Genomic DNA, 15,739 nt, shown 5'->3' on the forward strand with positions numbered 1-15,739 from the left:
AGAAGACAACATTTGAAAAACTCTTCTCGACATCAGCCTAGGCAAAGAACTCATGACTAATACCCCAAAAACAAATGCAACAAAAACAAAAATAAATTAACTGGACCTAATTAAACTAAAAAGCTTCTACACAGTAAAAGAAATAATTACCAGAGTAAACAGCCAACCCACAGAATGGGAGAAAGTATTTACAAACTAGACATCTGACAAAGTATCCAGAATTTACAAGGAACTCAAATAAACCAGCAGGAAAAAAAATAATCCCAACAAAAAGTGGGCGAAGGCCATGAATTGTCATTTCTCAAAAGAAGATATACAAATGTCCAATAAACATATGAAAAAAATGCTCAACATCGCTAATCATCAGGGAAACGCAAATTAAAACCACAATGAGATACCACTTTACTCCTGCAAGAATGGCCCTTATTAAAAAGTCAAAACACAATGGACATTTGCATGGATGTGAAGAAACGGGAATGCTTATACAATGGTGGTAGGAATGTAAATTAGGACAACCTCTATGTAAAAAGTATGGAGATTCCTTAAGGAACTAAAAGTAGATCTACCATTCCATTTAGCAATCCTACTACTGGGTGTCTATCCAAAGGAAAAGAAGTCACCATCAATGAAAAAGAAACCAGCACACATGTTTGTGGCAGCACAATTCACAATTGCAAAGATGTGGAACCAACCTAAGTGCCCATCAACTGAGTGGATAAAGAAAATGTGGTACCTATACACTATGGAATACTACTTAGCCATAAAAAGGAATGAAGTAATGTCTTTTGCAGCAACTTGGGTGGAGCTGCAATTCTAAGTAACACAGGAGTAGAAAACCAAACCATATGTTCTCACTTATAACTGGGAGTTAAGTTATGAGTATGCAAAGGCATACAGAGTGACATAATGGACTTTAGAGACCAAGAAGCGGGAGGGTGGGAGGCTAGGGAAAGGTGCTAGGGATAAAAAGCTACCTATGAGGCACACTTGTCAGGCCATGGGTGCACTAAAATCTCAGAATTCACCACTATAAAATTCATCCATGTAACAAGATGAATCCATGTAACAAGAAACCACTTGTACCCCAAAAGCTATTGAAATAAAACATTTTAAAGAAATGTTTTTAAGTATAAAGAAAAGACAGCATTCATTATGATTATTTTAGTCTTGCTCTTTCATTTTAGTTAAGGCCTGTCTTGACTTCTTTTATACTCTGGGATAGTAAAATACATAAAACAAAATGTAAAAGTAAAATGTTTAGAATCTTAGTTGAAAATTTCAAATACATTTTATGTTAAAATTGAAAATTTTTCCAGTTTTAGTAAACATACATTATGAAAACTTTCTCATCTTAATAAATATATCTAAGTACAGTGCTAAGTAAGAAGGTAGGTTGCATCTTCAGTGTCAAAGTGTATTAGCACGAGGATGACAAGGTGGTGTTAAAATTATAATAAATTTTTATAATTTGTGTATGCAAGGTGGTTTTTAAAATAACATATCTTAGTATCTCATTTTATTTTCCTTTCGGTTTATACCTTGTCTCTGTACATTTATAAGTGAAGGCATACTGACAAAGACAAATCTTGTTTGATAATGGTCAACCAACAATAAACTAAAAATCTAAAAAAAAATAAGCAAATAAAACACAAATATAAATGATTACAATTTTCTATGAAAATCTAATGACAAAAATTATATTGAGAAAGTATAAATCCAGTATAAGCTTATAAGAAGTTGAGTAATGAATTGATTAATAAATTTATTCAATAATCAAAATCTTCACACAGAAAGTCTTCACAAGGTCCAAATTCATAGGTGAGTTTCACAAAATCCACATATAACACAATTTTCTCATTTTTCTAAATTATTAGAAAAGAAGAAACAAGAAAAAGTGCCCCATTTCCTTTCATGAGACAACCATGGTACCCCAACTGAACAGGGAAACAGGAAAATACAGTTTAATCCAATTTGTGAACACAGAAAAAAAAATCCTACATTATTACCAAAAAGTGCTAGGAAAACATGTAAGAAGCAAGTTACTACACTCATTAGCAACTAGGGTCTATACAGGAATTCAAGTTACTTTTAGAAAATCCATTATATTATTCACAATATTTATAGATTCATTAAAGGACACAGCTATAGATTTATTCTAATAGATATACAAAAAGTATTTAATATAATTCAATGTGCATTTATAACTAACACGAGATCTTGGCAAACTGGTAACTGGAGGGAACCTACTAACCCTGACAAAGATTATTTACCAAAAGCTGACAGCAAACAAAAGAGTTCATGGTAAAACTGTATATATTTTCCCTCAAGATTTACTCGATCTATTTCTCCTTTTCCATTTAATGCAAGGACCTCATAAATACATTACAATACAAAGTGGGGAATGAATAAAGAGCTTACCTGAAATGTGTTCATTTTCTGTGGCTCTTGGGAGAGTGTAGAGAACTGTGAAGCCTCAGCTGGGGGGACAGAAAGAGGAGGTCACACGGTCTGGCCTACCTCACAGCTCCTAGATTCACCTCCCCAAATCTCAGCAACCCAGTTGGGGAGCAGCCTTCCTAAGGTAACAGGGCCCTTCAGGCCTTGAAAAAGCATGAGAAGCACCACGTAGAGGTGGTACTGTCTCTACGACAACTCTGAAATAGTTTTGGGGCTTAAACTGCTATTTTTTATTGAGTGAACATAAACTTTGCCCAGTTGATTTAACAATAATGCACATGTGCTTTTAACTCACACAAAAAAATAAAGACAATAGAGGATTAGTTGAACTAAAGTACACCACAGGATAAGACACTATTCTTTCACTAAAACTAACTTAGCAGGCACCATAGTTCATGCCTGTAACCCCAGCACTTCAGGTGGCCAAAGAGGGAGGATGGCTTGAGCTCAGGAGTTCAAGACCAACCTGGGCAACATGGTATGACCCTGTCTCTACAGAAAATAAAAACTTAAAAAATTAGCCAGGTGTGGTAGCATGTGCCTGTGGTCCCTGCTACTTGGGAGGCTAAGGCAGGAGGATCACTTGAGCCCAGGAGGTAGAGGCTGCAGTCAGCCGTGTTTGTGCCACTGCACTCCTGCCTGGACAACAGGATAAGAATCTGTCTCTGAAACACTAAATTAACAGAAAAATATTCAGTGTGCATCATTTAATTATTTTTCTTAGTAATACTGTTTACCCTTGGTATAGACAATCCACAGAAAGTCTTGTAAAAGAGATGAGATACTTTAAGGCAAAGAGTTGTAGATGTTTTAACTGGGATGTATTTCTCAAAAGGCCCTTTGGATAAGATGTTTTTGGTGACTCACCTGTGAAAGAATGAACGGAACTGTTTTCCTCCTGGCCCTGCCACAAACGAGGGGTCCCTGGAAACTCACTGAACCTTTCATGCCCAATGTCTTTAAAGCTTTCAAAAGAATCAGAAGTAGATAACCACAGAAAACCCTTCATGTATCATCATGCTGGGATTCTCCAGTGTCACATGTGTTAACAGCAGTATGGCATCTGTAAAGAGTGGAGAACAAAGGGACTGGCGGCTACTTTGGGATCTGGGGACAGACTCTTTGGTTACCCCTACCCCCAGACTTCTGCAATGATGTGGCCTTTCCTGAGCAGCCTGTCCCTGGCCCCCACCCAGCTCATTCTGCTCTTCTCAAAGCTGGCCCAAACCACCCACTGTCACCCATTCTGTGGTGGCTTCTGGAGGCTTCACCAACAAGTCTGGCTCTATCTGGGAAGTAGGATCAAGAACTGCTTCTGACCATACACATCCAGGATCTGCTCCTCTGTGGCCTCTTCTGCCTCTGCTCTGAAGCTCGGGAGGGAGGTCTAGGTCTGAGAGGGGTTCTCTTCCAGGTAAAACTGTTCACAGAGGCCCCTGCTTCCCAAGTCGCAAGGGCTGCTCCGTTTAAGGAGCCTGCGACCTGACCTGAGAAACCACGTTAGTGCCAAAAATCTGACTCTTAGAATTCATCATATCAGACTTAAAAGAGAGACACCCTGACGATGCAGAAGGGGCCAAGAACCTGTCTGACCCAAGAGATCTGAAGACACACCAGAAATCCAGACGACATTTGACACATGGTAAGATTCCAACTACATCCACTCCCTGAGTATTTGGGGACATGCCATTCTGCTAAGTGCTGTGAAGGCTGCAATGCTGGTTATAGGCAGGTGTGATATTAGCGCCTGAAACGGGAAATAAATCACACGTGCCCTTGAACCCCAGCTCCCTCACTGCTAGCTTGTGACCTGAGGCTCAGTTGTTATATTTAATGCAGATGTGGTTGTGAGGTTTACATAAGGCACCCAATGAACAGAACAAAGTGTCTTCTAAATATAACAGCAGCAGTCGCTCATGGCTTAGCAGCCTACAGTCGGCTGTTTGCTTTACAGGTGGTGACATAAAGTTTTAAAACAACGCCATGAAGCAGTCATTATTAATACCCTCACTTTCAGATGAGAAACCTGACTCTCATCCAGGTCCCTGCATTCGCCTAGGCTTGCAGTTGACAGAGCTGAACTTACCCGGGTTTTTCCAGCTCCAGAGCTCGGGGTCTCGATGCAGACCCACCGTCCGGGGATTTCGGGCACGTTGTCGCCCGCGTTACAAATGCGCTTTCCCCTCCCGCCGCCGCTCGCAACACGCTCCCGTCCCGCACACCGCGGCCCGCACCCAGCACCTGCTCCCGACCCGCGCTCAGCCCCAGCCGCCCCGGGAGCCAGTGGCCGGGGTCCCTCTCCACCGGCCGGGAAGGCCGAGGGCCCGCCCGGTCGCATCCACTGACACTGGGGGCGGGGATCCCACGAACTTCCCGCTTCCTCTCCCACTCCCGGCACAAACGCTGCCCTGCCGCCCCAGCTCCGCCCCCTCTACTTTGCGAGCCGACCCCAGAGCTCCCCAAATCGCTTCCCGCGAGTCCCGAGAACTCAAATGAGGCAGCGGGGCTTCGGCTGCACAGGCGCAGAAGGAGCCCAGTAACCCCATCCCAGAGTGCTGCGCGGCGAACCAGACTCGTTCAGGACTACATTTCCCATAAGCTCTTGCGTCCGTTTTCGACGCGACTCCTCACGTTTCGGCGATTCAGAACTGGCGGGGTGGAGTTTTGTTTTTGTTTTTGTTTTTTTTTTTTTGAGACGGAGTCTCGCTCTGTAGCCCAGGCTGGAGTACAGTGGCCGGATCTCAGCTCACTGCAAGCTCCGCCTCCCGGGTTCACGCCATTCTCCGGCCTCAGCCTCCCGAGTAGCTGGGACTACAGGCGCTGCCACCTCGCCCGGCTATTTTTTGTATTTCTTAGTAGAGACGGGGTTTCACCGTGTTAGCCAGGATGGTCTCGATCTCCTGACCTCGTGATCCGCCCATCTCGGCCTCCCAAAGTGCTGGGATTACAGGCTTGAGCCACCGCGCCCGGCCGGGGTGGAGTTTTTATGAAGAGTCTCTTCTCAGGCTCTCTAAGAACAGGGAGAAGTTAAAGGTTAAAACTTGAACGCTACTGACAAATATAAAGAGTAGCTCTCCGTTGGTTCCCGGTTGAACCAGCATTTTTTTTTTTTGCATAAGACTTTCGGAGACAATTGGGAAGCTGAATACGGATTGGGAATTGCAAATATTGAAAAAAAGTACCATTACTTTTGTGAACTGTGAAAAAAGATTAAGAATTTTGCAGAAAAATTGATTTTTTAAAAAAAGGAATCACTACCGAAGTATTTAGCATTGAAATGATATAACTTTTAATTTACTTTACAATTTTATACATTTTCAACCTGGAACCTCCACCTTGTCTCTTCACAGCCCACCGGACCCATTGACCTGTGAGCCCTGTCCTGGCGCCCCCAGGCGTGAGGGTTCTAAGGCGGGTCGAGCCCGTTGCTGCAGGTGTTAGAGAAAAGCTTTTGGTTTTTATCCCTTAACATTGCTTCTTGCCGAATTCTCTTATTGTTTCAAAATATTTAAATTTAATGTTAATTATCTTAGGTTTCCATGCTCATAACGAGTTTTCTTGCTTTTTGCTGATTTTTAAAAAAAAATCTCCATTGGTTATTGGGGAACAGATGGTGTTTGGTCACATGAGTAAGTTCTTTAGTGGTGATTTGTGAGATTTTGGTGCACCCATCATCTAAGCACTATACACTGCACCCTATTTGTAGTCTTTTATCCCTTGCGCCCCCCCCCCACCATTCCCCGCAAGTCCCCAAAGTCCATTGTGTTATTCTTATGCCTCTGCATCCTCATAGCTTAGCTCCCACTTACGAGTGAGAGCATATGATGTTTGGTTTTCCACTCCTTAGTTACTTCACTTAGGATAATAGTCTCTAGTCTCATCCAGGTGGCTGCAAATGCCATTAATTCATTCCTTTTTATGGCTAAGTAGTATACCATCATATATACCACAGTTTCTTTATCCACTTGTTAACTGATGGGTATTTGGGTTGGTTCCACGTTTTTACAGTTGCAAAATGTGCTGCTATAAACATGCATGTGCAAGTATCTTTTTCATATAATGACTTCTTTTCCTCTGGGTAGATACCCAGTAGTGGGATTGCTGGATCAAATGGTAGTTCTACTTTTAGTTCTTTAAAGAATCTCCACCCTGTTTTCCATTGTGGCTGTACTAGTTTACATTCCCACCAGCAGTGTAGAAGTGTTCCCTGTTCACTGCAGCCATGCCAACATCTACTATTTTTTGATTTCTTGATTATGGCCATTCTTGTAGGAGTAAGGTGGTTTTGATTTGCGTTTCCCTGGTCATTAGTGATGTTGAGCATGTTTTCATATGTTTCTTGGCCATTTGTGTATCTTTTTTGAGAATTGTCTATTCATGTCCTTAGCCCACTTTTTGATGGGATTGTTTGTTTTTTTCTTTGATGGGATTGATTTGCTTGAGTTCGTAGTAGATTCTGGATATTAGTCCTCTGTCAGATATATAGATTGTGAAGATTTTCTCCTACTCTCTGTGGGTTGTCTGTTTACTTTGTTGACTGTTCCGTTTGCTGTACAAAAGCTATTTAGTTTAAGTTCCAGTTATTTATTTTTTGTTTTTATTGCATTTGCTTTTGGATTCTTGGTCATGAAATTCTTGCCTAAGCCAATGTCTAGAAGGGTTTTTCCGATGTTATCTTCTAGAATTTTTATAGTTTCAGGCCTTAGAATTAAGTCCTTAATCCATCTTGAGTCAATTTTTGCATAAGGTGAGAGATGAGGATCCAGTTTCATTCTCCTACATGTGGCTAGCCAATTATCCCAGCACCGTTTGTTGAAAAGGGTGTCCTTTCTCCACTTTATGTTTTTCTTTGCTTTGTTGAAGATCAATTGGTTGTAAGTATTTGGGTTTATTTCTCGGTTCTCCATTCTGTTCCATTGGCCTATGTGCCTATTTTTATACCAGTATCATGCTGTTTTGGTGACTGTGGCCTTATAGTATAGTTTGAAATCAGATAATGCGATACCTCTAGATTTGTTCTTTTTACTTAGTCTTGCTTTGGCTATGTGGGCTATTATTTGGTTCCATGTGAATTTTAGAATTGTTTTTTCTAGTTCTGTGAAGAATGATGATGGTATTTTGATGGGAATTGTGCTGAATCTTTAGATTGCTTTTGGCAGTAGGTCATTTTCACAATATTGATTCTATGCATCCATGAGCATGGGGTGTTTCCATTTATTTGTGTCATCTATGATTCCTTTCAGGAATGTTTTGTGGTTTCCAGCAGCATATCAAAAAGACAATCCATCATGTTCAAGTGAGTTTCATACCAGGGTTTCAGGGATGTTTTAACATATGCAAGTCAATAAATGTGATACACCACATAAACTGAATTAAAAACAAAAATCACGTGATCGTCTCAATAGACACAGGAAAAGCATTTGACAAAATCTGACATCCTTTTATGATTAGAACCCTCAGCAAAATCTGCATACAAGGGACATACCTCAATGTAATAAAAGCCATCTATGGCAGACCCACAGCCAACATAATACTGAATTGGGGAAAAGTTGAAAGCTTCCCCCTGAGTACGGGGATAAGACAAGCACGCCCACTCTCACCACTTCTATGCGACATAGTACTGGAGGTCCTAGCCAGAGCAGTAAGATAAGAGAAAGAAATAAAGGACATCCAGGCCGGGCGCGGTGGCTCACGCCTGGAATCCCAGCACTTTGGGAGGCCAAGGCAGGACGATCACGAGGTCAGCAGATCGAGACCATCTTGGCTAACACGGTGAAAACCTGTCTCTACCAAAAATTCAAAAAATTAGCCGGGCATGGTTGTGGGCGCCTGTAGTCCCAGCTACTCGGGAGGCTGAGGCAGGAGAATGGCGTGAACCTGGGAGGTGGAGCTTGCAGTGAGCCGAGATCGCGCCACCGCATTCCAGCCTGGGCGACAGAGCAAGACTCTGTTTCAAAAAACAAACAAACAAACAAAAACAACAACAACAACAAAAAAACAAAAAACAACAAAAAAGGACATCCAGATCAGTAAAGAAGAAGTCAAACTGTTGCTGTTTCCTGATGATATGATCGTATACCTAGAAAACACTATAGACTCCTCCAAAAAGCTCCTAGAACTGATAAATGAATTCAGCAAAGTTTCAGGATACAAAATTAATGTACACAAATCAATAGCTTAGCTATACACCAACAGCGATCAAGCTGAGAATCAAACCAAGAACTTAAGCCCTTTTGCAATAGCTGCCAAAAAAATAAAATAAAACACAACACTTAGGAATACACCTAACCAAGGAGGTGAAAGACCTCTACAAGGAAAACAACTTTAGTATTTTTAATGGGTTAAAATGAGAGGCAGCAGGTACAGTGGAAGAAGTCAGTGGGTGGGCATTGGTGTCCAACAGGTACTGGACCTTTGATGGTAAGGCATTGGTTTTGACTTACTAGATTAGTAGGTATGATTATTTTCTAGTTTTTGTTATTAAACTTTAAGACTGCTAAGTAACTCCTTCCATTTCTTGTTAAAGATTGGAAAATTTCATACTCTGTTATCTACACTGACTGAATGAAGTTAGAGTATTTGTTCCTATTTTGTGACTACCTTAAATAATACCTATAAACAGTAAACTGTTAGTAGTGTTTTTGCTGTAATTAAATGTAGTAAGACTTATCTTCCAAATTATAACTGAATTAATTTGTCAAACACTTGTTGAACTTTTTGATTTATCCAAAATTCTATGCTCAGCAGCTGGAGGTAGGAAGAGTAAGGGTCCTCCCTTCCGTGGAGAGGCATACTTTCTTAAGAGGGGAATACTCTGCAAGAATTAGTATCATGTAACAGGTGGTGAATTTGACCAAATAGTGTACAAAAACCATTTTTTTGGTGTGGCTCGTGGCAAAGAGATTCAAGAGGGTAGACGGAGTCAAGCTTGCTGAAACAAGGAAAGAGAAAAGAAGTATTCTAGGCAGAAAGCAGGAGTGTAGCAGGAAAATGCCTAGGTGCAGGTCAAATGATTCACAGAATGAAATTAATCAACGTTTGAAATGAATGGAAAGTATTCTCTGAGAGTCTCACTTGAGTAATGTCATGGGAGTCTTATGTAAACATGAAGTGAAAGTTACATTTTTTAAGTTGTCTTTGTCATCTGTTTTTAGGGTGTGTGAGAGAATACTAAAGTGATACTCTTTTTATCCTCCACGTAAGAAAACTGGACTAGAGAAACTGATGGCTTCCTCCCTTTTTGGTGATCTAGCAGCCCTGGCACACAGTGTCTCTGAATCTAAAACACTTGTTTTGTCACTATATCTCCTGAAATGATACACTTAGGATTGGTAACTTAGTAAATGCACTAGTCTTATATTCATTGCAATAAAATGCTCTTGTGCCAATGTTATTTTACAATATTACATTTCATTGCAGTAAATCAATAGAAATAGAAATTCTCAGCTGATTTATATTACTTAAGAAACAATTAAATCTAATTTTAAACTTTTCTCATTATTTATAAAGGGAATTCATAAAATCCTTGCTAGGTTTGATGACAGGTACCACATTAAGGGTAGCATTTTATAATAACCCTTTCTCAAACATCATCTGTGGAAGTTAAGAGCCTCCAATGGGTTTTCTGTAGAGTGTACATGATACCACACTCAGGCAGTTCACGGAGTGTAAGAAATATGTTAGTGCTTTGTCATCTGACATTTTAACCAAGAAAAAAAATACACGTTGATAAGTTTAACTTATACTTCCCTTTCCCTTCAGGTATCTACTGAGCATTTTTTGAAAAATATAGTTCATGCTTGACAATATTCCTTGATGATAGCACAGCCAGCCAGCCTCATCTTAAACAATGACAGTAAAATCGAGAGTTCAACTATAATGTCAAGGGACAGACCCCTTATTCTAAAATGATTTCAGCCATTTGGTTGTCCTTTTCAGCCATCAGTTTAAAAAATTGGAATCAACTATATATTGATATCTAGATTCTAAATATTAAGTATCAATTTCTCTTTTAATCTTAGATGTCATGGTAGAAGGAAAAATCGGTTAGCAAATAAGCCATCCCAGAAAAAGTGTAGCTATTTATTTGATACCATTTGCCTTAGACAGTGTTGAACACAATGAGAAGGCTAGGTTCCCTTTGTGGAATTTTTTTTGTGAAAAATTAGTTTTTAAATGAATTACAGGCCTAAATCAATGTGTACTACTTTGGATACTAATCTTTGAAGAAGGAACAGCTTTTTCTCTTAGGTGGCACCATTGTGTACCTGCATTTGAATTTCTCTTATTGTGCATGAGCACCTCATGGGCCACAATCAAAGGTGCACTTTTAGAGCACCCTAAGATGAAGTTTATTTTAAAAGGAACAACAACCAACAATAACACCAGCTCCATTGGGGTTGTCCAGACTGTATCATTATCATCTCCTTGGATTGTGAGTGTTGATTTTTATAACACAGTTTGGAAAGTGGTAATTTAGAATATTAATGTCTTTAATTTTACTTTTCATTCTATGAACATAACTAGCTTATAAACAATTTTGTTCCTAATGCACTCGGTTTTAGCTAATTCAATTGTCAGTAACTTTTACTTTAATTAAAAAATGACAAGTTTACACTCATGTCACTTTCCTCTCTCACTTTTAATGATAGTTGCGATAAAATTGTGTTTCAGCAAAAAGTGGACTCAAACTCTGTCTCAAGTGCAGGGCTTTGGGACCTATTGAGTAATCACTAAATGTCTGTCTTCAGCCAGGTCTATAAATTCTTGCGAAAAAAAAAATCACTCTACTTTGGCTAGAGTCCCTGGCTTCTTTTGAATTCAAAATATTTTGATATGTTAGTATATAATTCAAAAGTAGTTTTAAGGATTAATCTTGCTCAAACAAATAAATTTCATGCTTTTATCTTCATTATTCTAATTTTTAGAAGTCCACTTTTGGAAGTAAAGTAAGTTTTAATTTGCCATCAGCAAATTTGAGAAGTGATCATTTGGTATATTGACTATTGATGAAATGAAGGTTTATCAAGCAAATTAATAGGGCAAAATGCCTTCAAGAAAAGATTCAGAAAAATGTTTATCACGGGTTAGTAGTGCATTGTTGTCAGTGGGACAGGTGGAACTCACTGGGATAAGTTATGCCAGGTTTTTTCCAAATATATGTCTGCAAACCCATGTATGTTTCCACCTCCACCTTCCCTCTATCTCTAGGCACTGAGAAGCCTTTTAGGAAAAGAGGGATGGATGTGAGGCATCTTTATTATTATTATTATTATTATTATTTATTTTTATTTTTAGAGACGGAGTCTCACTCTGTCGTCCAGGCTGGAGTGCAGTGGCGCGATCTTGGCTCACTGCAATCTCCGCCTCCTGGGTTCTAGCAATTCTCCTGCCTCAGTGTCCTGAGTAGCTGGGACTACAGGTGCACACTGCCTTGCCAGGCTAACTAGCGATGGGGTTTCACCGTATTGCCCAGGCTGGTCTTGAACTCCTGAGCTCAGGCAATCCACCTGGTGAGGCATCTTTATATGGAGGAAAGCGTCCCAGAAGATTCTGATTTTAATCCCAACTCAATCATTCCCAAACTTTGCTGTACATTGAAATCACCTGGGAAGCTTTTAACACCAACCCTGTGCCCAAGGTCATACCCAATGCTAATGAAATCAAAATGTCTCATGTTGAAAGTGAGGCAGTGACTAAAGCTCCTCAGGTGATTTTAATGTGCAGCAATGTCTGAGAGCCACCGCCTAATTTGAGTTTAGGATGACAAACTGCTCCTATTTGGTGGGACCTTGGGTAAGTCAGTTTTAAGGTTGTTACCATTATCTGTAAAATGAGTGTGGATTTGTGGATTAAATGTCATGTAAGGTCATGGGTCCTTTTCACTATGTAACATCAAATTCTTTGTTTTTAAAGTTATTTCAGAGATGAAAAGTACTTGAAGTACTATAGACATATCCATCTTAAATGTTACAGGCTTTTTAAAAAGCGCTAATATTGTATAGACCTACTATTGAAATTCAGATTTGTCTTCCCTCAATTATTTTGAGCCTCATTCTAGATGCCGAGGGCAAATGGAAGCACATAACTTATGTAAGAGAACCTCTTGTTTTCTGATACAAAGCATCTGTGGATAACTTAGGGATACAGTAACATATCTGAAGAGTTGTATCTGTTCAGAAATATTTCACTTCAACTAATTGAAAGTACCTGCCATTAATATTACACTGTGTAGTGTTATACTGCTTTGTTAGCACTGCTTATTGTAGGATCACTGTACCTATCATTGATCTCATGTGTACTTATGTTTACTAATACATGCCAGTTCCGACCCGCAGACCCTGGCTGAATGATGGATGAAGGAATGCACTCAGACACAGGTATCCACTGAACGAGCAGGCTAGGAGACTGGGCCACTCACAGACACTGAGGAGGGTGTTGTAAAGAGTCAGCAGCCATGGCCCTGACAAGCTGGCACTACTGGCATTTATTCAGCACAGATTTAATGACAAAGGCTTTGAGTCAACACACTTGTGGATAATTAGCATGGTCACCCTCCCAGGAGAGAGCAGTCCTGCATGCAAATAATCAAAGGTCAGTCTTAGGACAACATGAGAAAACAAGCTATTTAGATAAACTCCTCTACCTTCCCTTGTTATTTGCTTTTTACTGTTAACTCAAGGTAAGAGGATCAGGCTGCCTTCAGCCATAACCCTTTCCTAAAGCTTTTGCAAAAACTTCTGGCCTTCCAAGAAGGTTTGCATTTTTCCTATAATTTTCTCTTATAATTTCTCCCATCACCCTGACCGAACTCCTACAAATACATTTACTAATTATTATGCAAAAGTGATTTCAAATACTTTGATTTGTTATAAGGTACTTTTATTATGTATTTTTAGGGAAATAATAAAAAATGGTGTTTAGGAGATAGTGAAAAACTAAAATGCAGGGCCTAACATCTTAGAAAACATTACTGTATGGCTTAAATTTAAGCATATGTACACATAGATATAAATTACATGAGTGGGCATGGTGGGTCATGCCTATAATCCCAGCACTTTGGGAGACTGAGGCAGTTCGATCACTTGAGGCCAGGAGTTTGAGACCAGCCTGGCTGTCATAGAGAAACCTTGTCTCTACTGAAAATACAAAAATTAACTGGGTGTGATGGTGCAAGTCTGCAGTCCCAGCTACTTGGGAGGCCGAGGCATGAGAATTGCTTGAACCTGGGAGACAGAGGTTGCGGTGAGTTGCGATTGTGCCACTGCACTCCAGCCTGGTCAACAGAGTGATTCTGTCTCAAAAAATAAATAAATAAACAAAATAAACTGCATGGCATGAAAGGTTTTGTAGGCAGAAGAACATATAACAGGGAAATATATTACTGTTTATATATTATAATCATCAACAAAAACATGTCTTCTAACAGCATATTGCCTAGCATTTTGGTTCTCATATTTTTACTAAAGCCAAAAAACTAAAACAGGAAAGTGCCCTCATGATACTGTTCTGAACTAGAAGATTTTAATTTCAGGGCCACTAGGAGAGTTCTAAAAAACTCGCCACCTAAAAAAATGTCTTCAGGCCTAACAAATGATAACATCTATTGTTATGAATACTTTTTCTTTCCACAGTGTCACCATAGCAATACACTATTACATCAGATACAGGTGACCTTTTTAAAAAACCTGTCTTGTTATTCCAGCTAATTACTTTGCATGATATCAAGCTCAGTGTTAGGTCACAGCTATAGACATCATCAACTGTATTGTGCCTACTAACATATTGAAGCAAATTATTTGTGTTTTCTGTGGTCCTTAAGACTTTTAATTTTTAAATTATTGGGAAACCCAAAGAGTATGTGTTTATATTGATTATATTGATATTTATTGTGTGAGAAATATAAAATTGACTTTTTTCCAAAATCTATTTTTGGTTTAGATTTCATAAGCTTACCACTATTGATATTATGAGCTAGATAACGCTTTGTTGTGACGACTGTCCTTTTCATTGCAAAAAGTTTAACAGCACTGATGGCCTTTACCAACTAGATGTCAGCAGTAACCCATAACCCAGGTTGTGACAACAGAAAATATTCCTTGGGAATGATATTGCTAACATAATTTTTAAAGGTAAAATTACTTTTCTTTAAAAGTTGAGTAAAAAGTGTGTCATGTATTTATATTATTGAAAATCTCTAATGTTGAGCTTAATAGAAGACAGCTGAATTCTCTTTCTTGGCAATTTGTTTCAAAGAAATAAGATGATTTGGCCTTGTGCAAATATGTAGTTGATAAAAGGTGTATTTTTAATCCTTTCAGACAGTTGTGGGTATTCTTTAATATTAAATCAAAACTTTACAAGTGCTAGTTTCTTAGAGTGGCATTTTACATATTAATAAATGTATTCCATCAATGTTCACTGATCTTTCTTGCACAATAAGTGAATCTTTCCTTCCATACTTGCTTTTATAATAGTATGCATAACTTATTTGGAAAATATTGGTTTATGTTTTATTGTGTCAAAAACTCACTTTTGTTAATATAACCACCAATCTTATTTTAAAAAGTCTAAGTATTGAGAAGCTGTCGTGCTTACGGTTGAAGGAACAAGTTTTTCAAAGTCCTCATGAAAGCTTAAATTTTATCATTGGGAACAAAGACTTATTTTCCTTGAAGTGACAGCCTCATTTTGTTTTTGAGAATGATAGTTGTACTTTTTTTTTAGACCAAGTCTCACTCTCTCCCTTGGCTAGAGTGCATTGGCATGATCTCAGGTCACTGCAACCTCTGTCTCCTGGGCTCAAGCAATCCTCTTGCCTCAGCCTCCCGAGTAACTGGGACCACAGACGTGTGGCACCATGCCTGGCTAGTTTTTTTTTTTATTTTTGGTAGAGACAGGGTTTCATCATGTTGCCCAGGCTGGTCTCGAACTCCTGAGCTCAAGCAATCTGCCTGCCTTAGCCTCCCAAAGTGCTGGAATTTTACAGGCATGAGCCACTGTGCTGGCCCAGTTGTACTTTTAAATAAAAATGATGTTCCATGAAAAAAGTGATTATTCAGTTCACAATTAAATCAAATTCTTTTTTTAAATGCAACCGTACTGTAGTAAGCAGAAGTGCTTCTTGTTAACTTTCCACTTGTTTAGAAAATTAAAAAGAAATGTTAAGATTTAATAACACCATTAATTTTTACTGCTTCATCAAAGACATTCTTAAGAAATTCAGCTGCGCAAGGATGACACGCAAATTCATGAAGCGTTCCATATTTTAAAAAAAAGAAAG

The 15,739-nt window shown here is 39.1% G+C and overlaps 1 protein-coding gene and 1 long non-coding RNA gene across 12 annotated transcripts in view; both read right to left on the minus strand.

Annotated features, from left to right (window-relative positions):
• LOC105498993 (zinc finger protein 782) overlaps window positions 1–5,100 on the minus strand; it is a 51,003-nt gene extending 45,903 nt beyond the window's left edge. For 5 of the 7 annotated variants that reach the window (XR_003013434.2, XR_003013436.2, XR_003013433.2 and 2 more), the window contains exons 1-3: window positions 4,544–5,099; window positions 3,325–3,520; window positions 2,419–2,477 (exon numbers count right to left, since the gene is read on the minus strand). Coding sequence is in view for 3 of the 7 variants with exons in the window: in XM_024786767.2 (XP_024642535.2) it covers window positions 2,419–2,477; window positions 3,325–3,466 (201 nt within the window). In the remaining 4 variants the exon portion in view is untranslated. The other 2 variants (XM_024786768.2, XM_071077481.1) reach the window with 2 other exon arrangements.
• Window positions 5,101–5,482: 382 nt separating this feature from the next.
• Window positions 5,483–15,739, minus strand: part of LOC139358066 (uncharacterized) — a 39,483-nt gene continuing 29,226 nt past the window's right edge. For 3 of the 5 annotated variants that reach the window (XR_011612293.1, XR_011612295.1, XR_011612294.1), the window contains one exon: window positions 5,483–13,754. This is a non-coding gene — a long non-coding RNA (uncharacterized lncRNA). The remainder of the gene's footprint in view (window positions 13,755–15,739) is intronic. The other 2 variants (XR_011612291.1, XR_011612292.1) reach the window with 2 other exon arrangements.

The sequence above is a fragment of the Macaca nemestrina genome, chromosome 14, assembly GCF_043159975.1.
Source record: "Macaca nemestrina isolate mMacNem1 chromosome 14, mMacNem.hap1, whole genome shotgun sequence".
Classification (NCBI taxonomy): domain Eukaryota; kingdom Metazoa; phylum Chordata; class Mammalia; order Primates; family Cercopithecidae; genus Macaca; species Macaca nemestrina.